The sequence below is a fragment of the Pan paniscus genome, chromosome 8, assembly GCF_029289425.2.
Source record: "Pan paniscus chromosome 8, NHGRI_mPanPan1-v2.0_pri, whole genome shotgun sequence".
NCBI lineage: Eukaryota > Metazoa > Chordata > Mammalia > Primates > Hominidae > Pan > Pan paniscus.
The window spans coordinates 107,232,444-107,247,502 of record NC_073257.2 but is presented as its reverse complement, the minus strand read 5'-3'; the positions used below and the strand labels follow the sequence as shown (position 1 = coordinate 107,247,502).

General features: G+C 45.8%; 1 protein-coding gene across 50 annotated transcripts in view; it reads left to right on the top strand.

Moving 5' to 3' along the window:
* The window catches only part of SORBS1 (sorbin and SH3 domain containing 1), a 250,086-nt gene that overhangs the window by 217,915 nt on the left and 17,112 nt on the right, over nucleotides 1-15,059 (top strand). For 30 of the 50 annotated variants that reach the window (XM_055093192.1, XM_055093190.1, XM_055093191.1 and 27 more), the window contains 4 exons: nucleotides 2,234-2,348; nucleotides 2,502-2,627; nucleotides 4,590-4,784; nucleotides 6,655-7,428. In XM_055093192.1, the coding sequence (XP_054949167.1) occupies nucleotides 2,234-2,348; nucleotides 2,502-2,627; nucleotides 4,590-4,784; nucleotides 6,655-7,428 (1,210 nt within the window). The remainder of the gene's footprint in view (nucleotides 1-2,233; nucleotides 2,349-2,501; nucleotides 2,628-4,589; nucleotides 4,785-6,654; nucleotides 7,429-15,059) is intronic. The other 20 variants (XM_034931185.2, XM_057298960.1, XM_034931184.2 and 17 more) reach the window with 1 other exon arrangement.

Below are 15,059 nucleotides of genomic sequence, written 5' to 3'. Positions count from 1 at the left end.
CCATATCCCCTTTACGGACCTCTTGAGAGTTAGAATCCTGTCTGCTAATGTGAGACCCACAAAGGCTGCCTTGTGCTTTTATTCAGCACAGAACTGACTTTCTGTAGTTTTCCAGATGTGCCCTCATTGTTCGGCCAGCACCCCTCACATACCGTGGGACTTCCTGGCATCCTGCAAAGTGAGCACACCCCTTCCAAGTTACAATTGGAGACCTTTCCATCCTATTGGTTTGACTCAAATGAAAAAGATCTAGGTCATTTTTTTTTAATTCAAGAAAATGTTACAATTTTAAAATTATTTAATTCAAGAAAAAGTTATAAGGGCCAGGCGCGGTGGCTCACACCTATAATCCCAGCACTTTGGGAGTCTGAGGCGGGCGGATCACCTCAGGTCGGGAGTTTGAGACCATCCTGACCAACTTGGAGAAACACCATCTCTACTAAAAATACAAAATTAGCCGGGCCTGGTGGTGCATGTCTGTAATCCCAGCTACTGGGGAGGCTGAGGCAGGAAAATTGCCTGAACCCGGGAGGCGGAGGTTGCAGTGAGCTGAGATCACACCATTGCACTCCAGCCTGGGCAACAGAAGCAAAACTCTGTCTCAAAAAAAAAAAAGAAAAGAAAAAAAAGAAAAGGTTATAATTTTTATCCTTCTTTTTTCATTTTGTTTAAAATTTGCCTTTGTCTCATTTTTTTTTTTAAAGAGTCCTGGTTAAAAATTAACATAATCTGGGCCAGGCACGGTGGCTCACACCTGTAATCCCAGCACTTTGGGAGGTCGAGTCAAGTGGATCTTGAGGTCAGGAGTTCGAGACCAGCCTGACCAACATGGTGAAACCCTGTCTCTACTAAAAAAAACACACAAAAAATTAGCCAGGCGTGGCGCCTGTACTCCCAGCTACTCGGGAAGCTGAGGCAGGAGAATTGCTTGAACCTGGGAGGTAGAGGTTGCAGTGAGCTGAGATTGTGCCACTGCACTCCAGCCTGGTGACAGAGTGAGACATCGTCTCAAAAAAAAAAACAATAATAATAATAATAATAATAATAACATCATCATTATTAAGGCAAGCAAAGGAATGGATATGGAAACGTTGCAAAGGGGTACAAAGAGCATTTGAAGGAAAATCTACTTTTCTTTCCAACATCACTTTTCCATGTTTAAAAGCAAAGGAATTAGGCCAGGCGCAGTGACTACATGCCTGTAATCTCAGCATTTTGGGAGACTGAGGCAGGAGGATCACTTGAGCCCAGGAGTTCAAGACCAGCCTGGGCAACACAGCAAAACCCCATCTCTACAAAAAGATACATAACAATTGGCCAGGCATGGTGGTGCATGCCTATAGTCCCAGCTACTCAGGAGGCTGAGGTAGGAGGATCACTTGCACCCAGGAGGTTGAGGCTGCAATGAGCTGTGATCATGCCACTTGCATTCCAGCCTGGGCAGTAGAATGAGACCGTCTCATGAAAAAAAGTAATGGAATTAACATTTATTGAGTGTTACCTACCTGTACAACAGGCACCATCCTAACTGTTTATTTTTAATTTGTTGAAGCATTCTCCAGCAACTCTGAGTTAGCTCCAAGTTCAGCTAAAGAAACAGTGTCTCAGATTAAGTATTGTGTCCAAGGTCCCAGAGCTACTAAATTTCAGAACTGGGTTTTGGACCAGATCTGCCTAACTTCAGAACCTTTCTACTGCATGATGATACAAAGATAGATGGTAAAATGGATGGGTGGACAAATGGTGAAATTGATGGAATGATAGAAGGATATCAATATATCACAAATAATTTGAGGGCAATTTAAAGCAACGAAGGCATGCCCTGCTAGGGCATAGAAGAGGATAGTGAAGGTATCCAGGAGACGTTTTGTTTAACAAACATCAGTTAAGGCAGCTGAGTGCATTGCTCTGTGTTGCATAAATATTCTGAGCATAAGACAACATTCACAAAAAATGCATTTAGAAAACCACAACAAATTAATAAGGCCTCTGAACACTTTCAAGGGCTAGTCAATTTGAATGTTAACATCCATCCTGCAAAAGAGTGGAAAAATGCCAAATGTGATGTAATTTCCTGAATAGTGGGGTTCTTACTTCCAAATATGGAGGCCCCTCTCTGGAATTTGTACCCTTTGACCCCACTTAAAAGTCTCCTTTTGCTACAAAACTGAAGTGTCTTAATCTTACACATATTGAAACATCTGCTAAAATGCCGTTGACCTTCTGTCAACAGGGAGCTTCCTCTGCAGAAGGGAGATATTGTTTACATTTATAAGCAAATTGATCAGAACTGGTATGAAGGAGAACACCACGGCCGGGTGGGAATCTTCCCACGCACCTACATCGAGGTACCGCAGCCTCTTTTCTTTCTAAGGAAAAGCCTGACCGTGCCCAAAGCACCATTTATTTACCAAATGCTTATGTTTTGTTTCCTCCTTTTCCTCTTGTTTCCCTGCTTTCTTCTCTTCCCTTGTTCTCTTTTACCTCTTTCCCTTTCTCAGCTCCTTCCTCCTGCTGAGAAGGCACAGCCCAAAAAGTTGACACCAGTGCAGGTTTTGGAATATGGAGAAGCTATTGCTAAGTTTAACTTTAATGGTGATACACAAGTAGAAATGTCCTTCAGAAAGGTAAGCTGCACTTCTCATGCCTTGCTTTGGGGCTCTCTTGGATGGCGCAGCTATGTGGGGAAGCGTGGTGTTGCTATCACACCCCAGTCTGGGGGTGCTGTCTGTACCCTTAAGAGAAGTATGCCAATCAATAATTGCATTAAGGGCTGGGCACGGTGGCTCATGCCTGTAATCCCAGCACTTTGGGAGGCCGAGGTGGGTAGATCACTTGAGGTCAGGAGTTTGAGACTAGCCTGGCCAACATGGTGAAACCCCGTCTCTACTAAAAATACAAAAATTAGCTGGGCATGGTAGTGGGTTCCTGTAATCCCAGCTATTCAGGAGGCTGAGGCAGGAGAATCATTTGAACCTGGGAGACAGAGGTTGCAGTGAGCTGAGATCGCTCCACTGCACTCCAGCCTGGGCAATAGGTCTCCAAAAAAAAAAAAAAAAAAGAATTGCATTAAGGCCTGTAATCCCAGCACTTTGGGAAACCAAGGCAGGAGGCTCGCTTAAGGCCAGGGGTTCAAGACCAGCCTGAGCAACATAGCAAGGCCCCATCTCTACTGAAGAAAAAAAAAAAAAAGAATTGCATTAAGGGCAATTGGAGAATTTTCTGAGGTAAGGTATTTTTAAAATAAACCCTAGGCTAATATCAGGGTTTAACTATATTGAGCTCACTGATTAAACATAGTATTTCTGGAGTCTTAGACATCTTTTATAAGCTGTTTTCAACCAACACTTACCAACTAATGATGTGATAATGCATTGTGTTGGCCACTGGGTTTTACAATATATTGGTGTGACCTAGTGGAAAAAACAGGTCCATTGATACCAGGAGAAGTTTGAAAAGCTTTGAACCCAAAAGGCACAAACCAACTACGCAGAATGTGGGAGTTAAATACTTTTTCCAAGCCACCATTTTCTTATAGAAAAAAAATGAAGATAGATGGCTCTCTCCTAGGTGGTTGTAAGAGACTTTGGTGAAACAACTTAGGTGAAGCCCCCAGCATGACACATGGTATCTTGTTGGTGCTTAGTAAACAGGAGATGCCAGTATTATTATTATCACCATCATGCTTATTCAGAACATAATTACATTGTGCAGAGAAGTTGTTCTTTCCAGAATCCAAACACTCTACATGGCAAAATTCTCTGGCTTGCTAAAGTTACTAAGTTACTGATTTTATTGAGGACTGAGGGAAGTGAGCACATTGTTAGAAAAAGCACTGGAAGCAACCCAATTGCCCAACAGCAGGGGATCAGTAATTAAATCAGTATATGTGTGTGCGACAGAATACCCTGCAGTGGTCCATTAAGCTATGCAATGCCATTAAAAATCTAGAATTCTATTTCTTGATAAAGAAGGAGGTTTACTATGTGCTATTAAGTATTTTTTAAAAAGCAAGTTGGAAAAGGGAAACACAGTTCATACTCAATTTTTATAAGAAAAAATATATGCAGGTTTAATTCACATGCATAGAAGTAAATCTGGGGAGTCCATATGCCAAATATTAAGTGTTTATCCCCAAATGACTATGTGATGGGTGATGATTGTTTTCTGCTTTATGTTTGTGTTCTGATTTTTCTATAATGATACATTATAAGTATCTATAATGCTACAAAAGAAAGAAAAAGTGAAACCCTCCAAAATCTTTGCCTTAGAAATGAAGATTGGGTATCTGTTTCACATTAAATGAGTCAAAAACACTACATTTGTTCCCTGGCTTAGGGACACAAATCTGATGTTCTCCTTTACTAAAATACTTAAAGAACCAAGCTGAACTTCCCAGCATCAAGGTAGCTCCTCTGCCATTAGCATCCTCATCCCAGTGGTGTTAATTCCCTCCAGGTTCAGCAGGGAAGGTTTTTCCTGAGCTAAGGATGTGGTAAACAATGCAGGACATTGAAGCATGCAGGCAGAGGCCCCAGGCATGCAGAGGCATGCTAGGACAAGGACCCTCTCTTTGCTGTGTCTTCCAGGGTGAGAGGATCACACTGCTCCGGCAGGTAGATGAGAACTGGTACGAAGGGAGGATCCCGGGGACATCCCGACAAGGCATCTTCCCCATCACCTACGTGGATGTGATCAAGCGACCACTGGTGAAAAACCCTGTGGATTACATGGACCTGCCTTTCTCCTCCTCCCCAAGTCGCAGTGCCACTGCAAGCCCACAGGTATCTAAGCTTCTCCTCACTGGTTTTCATACTCAGCATGTGAATTTTTGTAGTCAACAGTGCTGATGGCACACAGCCTCTCTGGGAAGGTTTTTGAGCACTGCAATTAAAAACTGTCTGCAGGAGGCCGGGTGTGGTGGCTCACGCCTGTAATCCCAGCACTTTGGGAGGCCGAGGCGGGTGAATCACCTGAGGTCAGGAGTTCAAGATCAGCCTGGCAACATGGTGAAACCCCATCTCTACCAAAAATTCCAAAATTAGCCAGGTGTGGTGGCGGGCGCCTGTAGTCCCAGCTACTCGGGAGGCTGAGGCAGGAGAATCGCTTAAACCCGGGAGGCGGAGGTTGCAGTGAGCCGAGATCATGCCACTGCACTCCAGCCTGGATGACAGAGCGAGACTCCATCTCAAAAAAAAAAAAAAAAAAAAAAAAAAACTGCAGGAAAGCAGACTGTACACTGGACTTTGTCTTTATGCATACAAATGACCTTTTCCAGTGCTTGGTTGAAGATATATCTCAGGGGAAAAGGAATAGTCAAGTAATTGCTCTGGTGACTAGGGAAAGAGAAATAGAGAAACAAGAGCCTTTATCAGTTGGTCCCTCCTGGGTGAAGCTGTTGGTGTGGGTACCACCACTGTGTCATAAATCCCATGGTCCAAATGTGGTCCTCAGTCATCTTGGCCAAAGATGACCTGCAGAAGACAAAGGCTGAAAGAGAGACTTACACCTTCTCATCAGCCATGTAGACCAGATCCGAAGTATTATTTGCATTCACTGGAACCAGGTGATTGGAACAAGTAACTTACAGCATCTCAGTCTCAGTGGGCTGAAAGGATTTAGGTTTATAGGCGTAATAAGATGTTGGCTTTCCCAAACATTAATTATGAACAAATTAATTATGAACAAATTGTTTAGAAATATAAACTATTCCTAACTGATCCCCACTTTCCCAAAGCCAAGAAAATGTCAGAACCTTGAGTTCAGGGTGACACGGTGGGGGTGACATTCCTGTGAAAGAGCCTGGCCAAACCACCATGTATGTTGTAAGGAGGTTGGCAGAGGAACAAGAGTAGCACCTGGGGGCCCAGGTTGACCCTGAGATGGTGCCTCTTGGTACCTCTTGTCTGGTCCTCTAATTGTTTCCTCCTCTGCCACCTGCTCATCACTGACCCCAGTAGAGGGTTCTTGGCAGAAAGCATTAAACGGGCTGACCCAGGGCTTCCTGGACAGTGATAGCCGCATCCTGTTGTCTTATAGGACAGAGTGTGTGACTGGAGCGGGACATTCTTCTTTGTAAGGATGCAGGGAACTCAACTACATTTTTCACTTGACTGTAGCCAAGAGTGATTGTAAAACAAAACTAGTACACTACTCATACTCCTCTCTGGAAGACTCTGCTGAGCTCCCAGAGAAAATAAAACCCCAGGGAAGGGCCATGGCAGTGTGGGGCCACCTTTCCCCGTATGGTTCCGGGTCAGGGATCTGGATGCACAGGGGCTGGGTTGGCTGGGATGGGGAGCTTCCAATGTGTCCCTTTGAAAATCTGATTCTGCAAAGCAGGGCGGCCTCATCCGTCACTACTCTGATGGGAACCTCTCCCCATCTCCACACCTCTCACTGCTTCCTCCACCCCCTGCCTGCACACATGAGGATCACGCTCGCACATGCTCAAACGCACACTCACCCATCCTGGTTTCTCCCCAGATGTAACCTGAGGATTTCCTTTTTGGGCACCAGAGTGTCCTTGCTCATCCTCTCCATTTCATTCCTCTTTATATACCCCTTGTGATTATTTTCCTTCTTTTTCCTTTATGCTGACACTTGTACCTTTTGCTTCTTTCTTTTGTTTTCCTCTCTCTTCTTCTTTTTAAGTTTTCCAGTCACAGCAAGCTCATCACGCCAGCCCCCTCATCTCTGCCCCACTCCCGCCGAGCCCTGTCCCCCGAGATGCACGCTGTCACCTCTGAGTGGATCTCACTGACGGTGGGGGTCCCAGGCAGGCGTTCTCTGGCCCTGACCCCACCCTTGCCTCCTCTGCCAGAGGCTTCTATCTATAACACTGACCACCTCGCCTTGTCACCGAGGGCCAGTCCCTCCCTGTCTCTCAGCCTCCCCCATTTGAGTTGGTCAGATCGTCCCTCCCCACGATCAGTAGCTTCTCCACTGGCCCTACCTTCCCCACACAAAACCTACTCCCTAGCACCCACTTCCCAGGCCTCCCTTCACATGAATGGAGACGGTGGTGTCCACACGCCATCTTCAGGCATCCACCAAGATAGCTTCTTGCAGCTGCCGTTGGGGAGCTCTGATAGTGTCATCTCCCAGCTTAGTGATGCCTTTAGCAGCCAGAGCAAGAGGCAGCCATGGCGCGAAGAGAGTGGACAATATGAGAGGAAAGCAGAGAGGGGGGCAGGCGAAAGAGGCCCTGGTGGACCCAAGATCTCTAAGAAGAGCTGCTTGAAGCCTTCAGACGTGGTCAGGTGCCTGAGTACTGAACAGAGACTCTCAGATCTCAACACCCCTGAGGAGAGCCGGCCCGGCAAGCCCCTGGGTAGCGCTTTTCCAGGAAGTGAGGCTGAGCAGACAGAGCGGCATAGAGGTGGCGAGCAGGCGGGGAGGAAAGCTGCTCGGAGAGGTGGGAGCCAGGTAGGACTGCAGCATGCTGCGTGTGCACTTGGCGTCTCACTTGGCAGGGTGGGCTGCACGTCTCGCCCCTGGTCCATCTACGGAGGCCAAGTGAATGCTGGTGAGACCATTTGCTTGCCTCAGGAGCAAAGAGATGGCCCCAGAGGGAATGGGGGGACATGAATTCAGGTGCCAGGACTGGATACAGTTGGAGGGAAAGGACAGGTTATATCTGGCCACTTGAGGTCATTCGGAAGTTATCTCTACTTTGAATGCCTCCTGGCCTGCTGCAAGGGCCTCTGAGAAGGCAGACCTTCCTCACATCCCATGTATGCCTTAGAGATGACCCTCAGTTTGCTTTGACTAACACAGCTGAGAACACCAGGCTTTGGTGTGGTGTGGTTTGCTTTTATGTAAGATGCACTTTGTTTCCATAACCCATGGTGCTCTGCTAGTGCTCGGCTCTGTCAGGTCTTTGTCCTGTCTCGTGTTTGTGTGGGAGCACGGGGCCTTTGTTTGCCATGAAACAAAGGTGTTTTGGTTCTGGAGAGGAGAATGCAGGTCTCCTGGGGCCCTGACTGACATGGGGTATCCTCGAATAGCCATGCCAGGTTTTGGGGTGAGTGTACCATCTTCTCTCTGGGTCAGCTACAAAGAGTGCAGCATTTGGACAAAGGTAGCCTTAGGGTGTTTTGAGACCTGAAAATTTTTTTGGAGAAATGAACTTAGCAACTAAACAAATCACAATTCTGATTTTGGCTATGCTGTTGACTACTGCGAAAGTCAAAGACTTTCGGCAACTTCTCAGAAGCAACCAGGTTTGAATGCCAGCTCCACCTCTTACAGTCTAGTGACTTGGGAGTTGCTTCCCCTCTCTGAGACTCAGTTTCCTCGTCTGTAAAATGGAGATGATAGCATCTACCTTAAAGAGTGGTTGAGTACAAGGGCTTATGATCCTGGGAACATGGTCAGCACTTTATAAACGGAAGCTATAGAGCCACCATCTTGGGTGATCTAGAACTGAGAATATTTTTAGAACTTCCTTAGACCCAGATTGAGTTCCTGAAGATGTCTCCAAGCCATTTATTAAGTATCTAGTATGTATGATGTCCACAGTAAATAGTGCTTAACCCTTAGGCTTGCAACCTCAGTTTCCCTTTGAGGCTGTAGTTATTCAGTCTATGAATAAGGCCTGCAGGTACCAGCCTCTGGGCAGAATACAAAGGTCATTTGTCTCTCCTCTTGAGAACCCTAAGTTCAAGGCTCCTCAAAACAAGGAGGAGCCTAGCAATATCACTAGGGCAATAATAGAGGCATGCTTGGGGGACACAGGAGCACAGAGGCTTGAGACACACTAGGCCAGACTTCCAGCTCCAGCCAAGCACATGTGGGCCCATGGGTGGGCCAGCACATCAGGAGTGGGGATCACTGAGGGTGAGCCAGCATGGGGCAGTTTATAAGAAATCAGGCTTAGCCTTTTGCTAGAAAGCCACTTAACCTCTCACATGCTAAGCAGGAGTGGAAGCAGTCCATCCCTTGTAGGGCAGTCATAAGGATTCAGTGAGGTAATTCATGGAAGTTGGTGCTTGGCATGTGCCAAGGCTCCATATGTGGGGTCACCCGCTGCTGTGTAGGGCTGTAGGAAAGCAGCAATACCTGGCAAAGGCTTTGCCTGGCCCTGGAACAGGTTGAGGAAGGAATAGAAGAGATGGTGAAGTGGCTAGTTGAAAAGAATTAAACATTTCTGACACAGGAACAATTCTATAAACATTCTAAGTCAACCCAAGGCACCCGGGGACATCCTTATCGTCAGTGTTGAGTCATCATCCCGGCCCAATTCCAGGATCCTGTGTGTATAGGAAGTGCGCACGGTGCCGGATCTCCGAGTAAGGTTAGGGGTATACGCTTCCTGCTTCCTAAGGCAGGATAGGAGTGGAGTAGCTGGCAACACTGAAGATTATGTTGATTGGAAAGCCAGGCTTGTTGAAACTTGGTGTTCCTTTCTTGGTGGGCCTCCAGACCCCAAGTGTACCACTTCCTGTCCCCTCCCTTCCTCCTGCCCTCCTGGCACAAGCCCCTTCTCCATGGGTGTGCACAGGCTGTGGCCTGGGGCTCGCTCCCCCTTGAGAGCTGGCATTTGTGTGAAAAGGGCTGCTGCCCACACCTCCCCTTCAGCCCCCTCACTTTCCCCTCCTGTGGCTGGAGCAGGAGCTGACAACTCTGGAAACGGGGTCCTTCAGAAGGGGCTCCTGTGTCTTGGGCCCCCTTTGGGTGACAGACATGCTAAAAATGGGAAGGACTTGTATGACAACTGTTCTCTGGCAGCCCCATCAGGATGACGTGACCACAGGCTGTGTTGCTTATTTGGAAAAATGCATTCCAGACCAGTTTGTGTATCAAGAAAATTGTCAGCCATTATTCTCCTTGCTGAACTAAAGAGCTGAAACAAAAGGTCACTTTTATTGTAGGTACTGGGGAGGTAGGTTGAGAATCTGACCAATAATGGGAGGGAATTTTACCTGAGAACCTTAAATGAAAAGATATTCTGAAATGTTATGATCATTTACTCTTTGAGGCATTTAGGATATTCCAGGTACTTAGCTGCAAGAGATAGAGAGAGGTGAACATCATCAGGGCTTCCATTTAGATGTAACTTCTAGGAAGCTGTTGGGGCCAAGGGAAAGTTTCCCTTTTGTCCTTGAAGTTTCCCTAAAAATTACTGACAAGAAGCAAAAATTTTTTTCTTTCTTTTTTTTTTTTTGAGACAAGGTCTCACTCTGTCACCCAGGCTGGAGTGCAGTGGCCCAATCTCATTGCAACCTCTGCCCCCAGGTTCAAGACTCCTTCAACCTCAGCCTCCTCGAGTAGCTGGGACTACAGGCACATGCCACCATGCCCAGGTAATTTTTGTATTGTTTGGTAGAGATGGGGTTTCACCATGTTGGCCAGGCTGGTCTCAGACTCCTGACCTCAAGTGATCCTCCTGCCTCGGCCTCCTCGGATTACAGGCATGAGCCACCACGCCCGGCCAAGAAGCAAATTAATAGGAGAAAAGGCAAACAGATTTATTCAATCATAGTTTTATGTGACATGGGAGCCTTCAGAATGAAGACCCAACCAATGGGGTGCAGAAGCTTATACCATCTTGAGGTTACAGAAGAGTGGGGGCTCAGAGGATGGCCAAAGACAGGTTATAGTGGTAAATCAGATTTTAAGCAGCAAGACACGTTATGGGAGGGAGAAAAGTAAGGCTTGGCTAGCAAAGGGTTCTTGTTATTTAGATGAAAGCTCACAGGTAGCAGCCTCAGAGAGAATAGATGGTAAATGTTTCTTTTAGGCCTTTAAAGGTGTCAGACTGTCAGTTAATCTTTTCTAGATCTAGACAAGGGAAAGCCTCAGAGAAAACCTGGCTGCATCAATGCAGATTTTTCTCTACAAATACAAATCTCCTGCACAAAAGACAGCTTTGCAGAGCTACCTCTTTTTGCTGGCTCTCTGACAGCCATGTCAAAATATGTCAAAAAAATATATTTTGGGGTAAAATATTCTGATTTCCTTTAACACCTTTCCTGACAGCCTCCCCCACCCCTGCATGAGTGGATTAGTGCTCTGACTTTGGGCTGCCATAGCCCCTGCAATGGTCTGTGTGAGCCTCTCTCAGCCCCCTTTGCTTCCCTGTGTTCCCATAAAGTATCAGTGCTCCAAAGGCGGGACCGTGATACCTAATGTATGGAAGGCACTTCAGTGAATGTTTGTTGAATGAAAGAAAAGGCAAGCCAGACACGGTGGCTTACACCTGTAATCCCAGCACTTTGGGAGCCTGAGGCAGGCAGATCACTTGAGGTCAGGAGTTCAAGACCAGCCAGCATGGCAAAACCCCATCTCTTCTAAAAATACAAAAATCTCTTCTAAAAAAATACAAAAATCAGCTGGGTGTGGTGGTGCATGCCTGTAATCCTAGCTACTTGGTGGCTGAGGTGGGAGAATCACTTGAACCCAGGAAGCGGAGGTTGCAGTGAGCAGAGATAGGGCCACTGCACTCCAGCCTGGGTGACAGAGCAAGACCCCATCTCAAAAAAAAAAAAAAAGACAAACAATGACTGACTCCAACTAAAGGAGTTTAGGATCTTCACCGGGGGAGTAAGACCTGTTCCCAAGTAGTTATAATGCAAATAAGGAAAGAGAGTCACAAACAGTACATCCTGGAAGATCAAGATGGGGAGAAATAATAACCGGGAAGGAAGTTGGTTGTCTGGAGACTTCAGGAAAAAAAATGCCAGGAAGGGTGTCAGAGCCCCAGCATGAGGAGTTGGTTGACTTGAGTGTTGGTAAGAAAAATTGACTGATAACAGTATAGATTTGAAGAAGGAAAGTTTATTAGAAAGAAAGAACTCTGCAAAAGGGTGCAGCAGGGCACTCAGTGAGAGAGGACTGAGCGCACTGCGGTGGATTTTCCTTAGGAGCATTTATGGACCTTAAGGCAGAAGCTTAAGGGCAATTTGGACCATACTGGCCACATAGGTCATGATACATGATTACATCTGTAGATGTTTTGGTGCCTTAACGTCAGCAAGGGTTGCACAGTGAGTTTCAGCATGCCATTCCAGAGATGTGTAGAAATTCTAGTTACTTATAAATTTGGAGGGAAAGAAATCTGGGACCAGATGCCTGCTTTGAATGATAGGGAAGTCTAATTACTTCTAATTTTCCCAGATAAGGAATTTGGCCTGTTTGATGGTCACCAGGTGGTCATTGCTCCCTTCTAAATTCCTCAGATAAGGAGTTTTTGCCTCTGGGGCTTGCTGGATGGTCACCAAGTGATTTTGCTCTCCTCAAAAAAGTAGCATTTAATCTGAGCCTTAAAGAATAAGAGGTTTTCTCACAGATGCACAGCAGGAGGGTGGGACTCGAGGCAAATAGCTCAAGCAAAGGCCCAGAGGTAGGACCATGAAAGGTGTACATAGAGAATGATGCATTCCTTGTTTGGGTGAGGCTTCTGGTGTCCACAGGTGAATAGAAAAGGGGGTTTCTGGAGAAGGGGCTGGGACCAGAAGTTATGTCAGGAGTCACGGTGACCCTTTGAATCAGTCACCTGCCCACCTCCCTCAACTCTGCAGATGTGTGGACACTTCCTGTGAAATGGTTTGACTTTTCACTCCTAAACTGTTTCACATTGGGTCAGTTGCCCATGTTTTTAGGTGTGTTCTTTCTCTGAACAGCAGAAGAGAGTGAATGAAATGAATGCAGGGGTCTTCAGGGAAATCAGGTTGGGGTGGGGAAGAGCACTGGATTGAGAGTCAGGGTCCCAAGTTCTAGCTCTAGCTCTGCCATTGGCTTGCCAAGTGTCTTTTGTTGAGTCACTTCTCTTTCCTGGCAGCTACTCTGTCCGTAAACAAAAGATTCAGACAAGAGAAATGCCATTCTTTTTAGCTTTGATATCCTTTGATTAGGTAAAAATCCTGCATGAATTTTAGTTTAAATGAGAAAGAAGAACACATACAAAAATTTAAGTCAGGGGTTTATTGTCAACTTACAGACGTTCACCATGGAAAAATAGAAGTTTTGCCTTTTAGTTTTTGTTCCGAGGGACAACTTAACTTATTGGATGAAAAATGTGCTTACAAAATGCCCAAGCAGTCAGAATTATCAACCAAGTTCTTGGATTTTCTTGGGCGCAATTTTGGCCAACAACATTTAGAACAATCAAGAAAGTAGGCTGGGCGTGGTGGCTCACACCTGTAATCCCAGTACTTTGGGAGGCCGAGGCGGGCAGATCACTTGAAGCCAGGAGTTTAAGACCAGCCTGGCCAACATGGCGAAACCCTGTCTCTACTAAAAATAGAAAAATTAGCCGGGCGTGGTGGTAGGCATCTGTAATCCCAGCTACTCGGGAGGCTGAGGCATGAGAATTGCTTGAACCCAGGAGGTGGAGGTTGCAGTGAGCTGAGATCATGCCACTGCACTGCAGCCTGGGTGACACAGCAAGACTCTATTTCAAAAAAATTTTAAAAAGTAAACAAAAAAAAAGAAAGTAAGGGGACAGGTCTGATGGTAGTGAGTTATCTCAATTCATTGTTCACAGTCAGTTACAGATCAAACTGGTTGTTCCACTAAAAAAAAGAAAAAGAAAGCAAAGGGAAGATCATCTTGAAAAATCCCATCGTTTGCGTGATCAAATATTTACTGAGTTTCTCTGACAGAAGCACTATTTGTTGACTGGCATCCAGCCTTGGTTTTTAAGTGTTTTTACAAATTGTGAGAGTACCTCCTAGAATTTTTGAATTAAAGAGAATATTTAGAGACCATCTACTCCAGTAACTGACAACTTTTTCTGGATCACAGAACCTTTGAGAATCTGAGGTCAGCCAAGGACTCTAGGCCAGTAGTTTGGGGAGGAGAGTGACACACAGTTTTGCATCGTTTCAAAAGGCCCACACCCAAGTCTACCTGTGACAGATCACCAGGTTAAGAGCCTCCAGTCTTTTACACTGAGATGAGGAAACCAAGGCCTGAGGAAAGTGACAGAAATTTTGTGACGTCAGTTTGGTTCCTAAAGGGAAGGAAGCTAATCAAATAAAATCTCAATATACTGGAAAGCTATGTGTCCTTAAAGCATCTGTCTGAGAAGCATAAGAACAAACTATAGGCTTAGAGAAAGGAGAAGGAGGGAAAGTGACTCAACTTGAGACAGAAAGATGTGACTTCAGAGGGAACACTTCTCAACACAAGGAAACTAAATTAGTTCCCAGAAAGATAAGAACAGAGGCATAGGCCTGCCTTGAGGATGGAAATCAGAAATAGAAAAGGAAGCTGTGATGGAACCTGCAAGAAAAAAAGAAATTTTAAATGTTAAGATACTCAAGTAAATATAGGAAACATTTTCCTTTGACTCACTCAGAAGGGAAATCTCTAAATAGAGGGCGTTTAACAGCTTACGGGATGGAGAGAGACGTTGGCTGCAGTACTTACAAAAATAAGCAGCAGGTATTCTCTCATCACTAACGGTAGGGAACTGGCCAGGCACGGTGACTCACACCTGTAATCCTAACACTTTCAGAGGCCAGCACAGGAGGATGTCTTGAGCTCAGGAGTTTGAGACCAGCCTGGGCAGCACAGGGAGACTACGTCTCTACAAAAAAACATTAGCCAAGTGTGGTGGCGAGTGCCTGTGGTTCCAGCTACTTGGGAAGCTGAGATGGGAAGAGCGCTTGGGTCTGGGAGGTCAAGGCTACAGTGAGCCATGATCACACCACTGCACTCTAGTCTGGACAATAGAAAAAAAAAGGGTAAGGGACTAAGACCCAAAGCTAAAGTGTCTACCCTTATAAAGGTGTTAGGAGAATGGAGCATGTCAGTAGGAAGTGCCAGCCACAGGGTACTGGACAAATTAAGGTGACCTGTTGGTGAGCATCTCTCTCTACCTCTTCTGATATCTTCCTCTGGCAGAGCAGAAACCTAGAAGTTTGGGATGTGGTGGAATGTGCAGAACTTGGAGTCTGAGAGACAGATGTTCCAATACTAACTGTTCACATTCCCAATTCACACACGGCAGGTCTTCGTTTTCTCATTTGTAAAATGAGGTCAATGTTGACCACCTTCTTGAGTTACTATGAGAATTAAATGAAATATAATAGAGATGAAAGCAGCTAGCG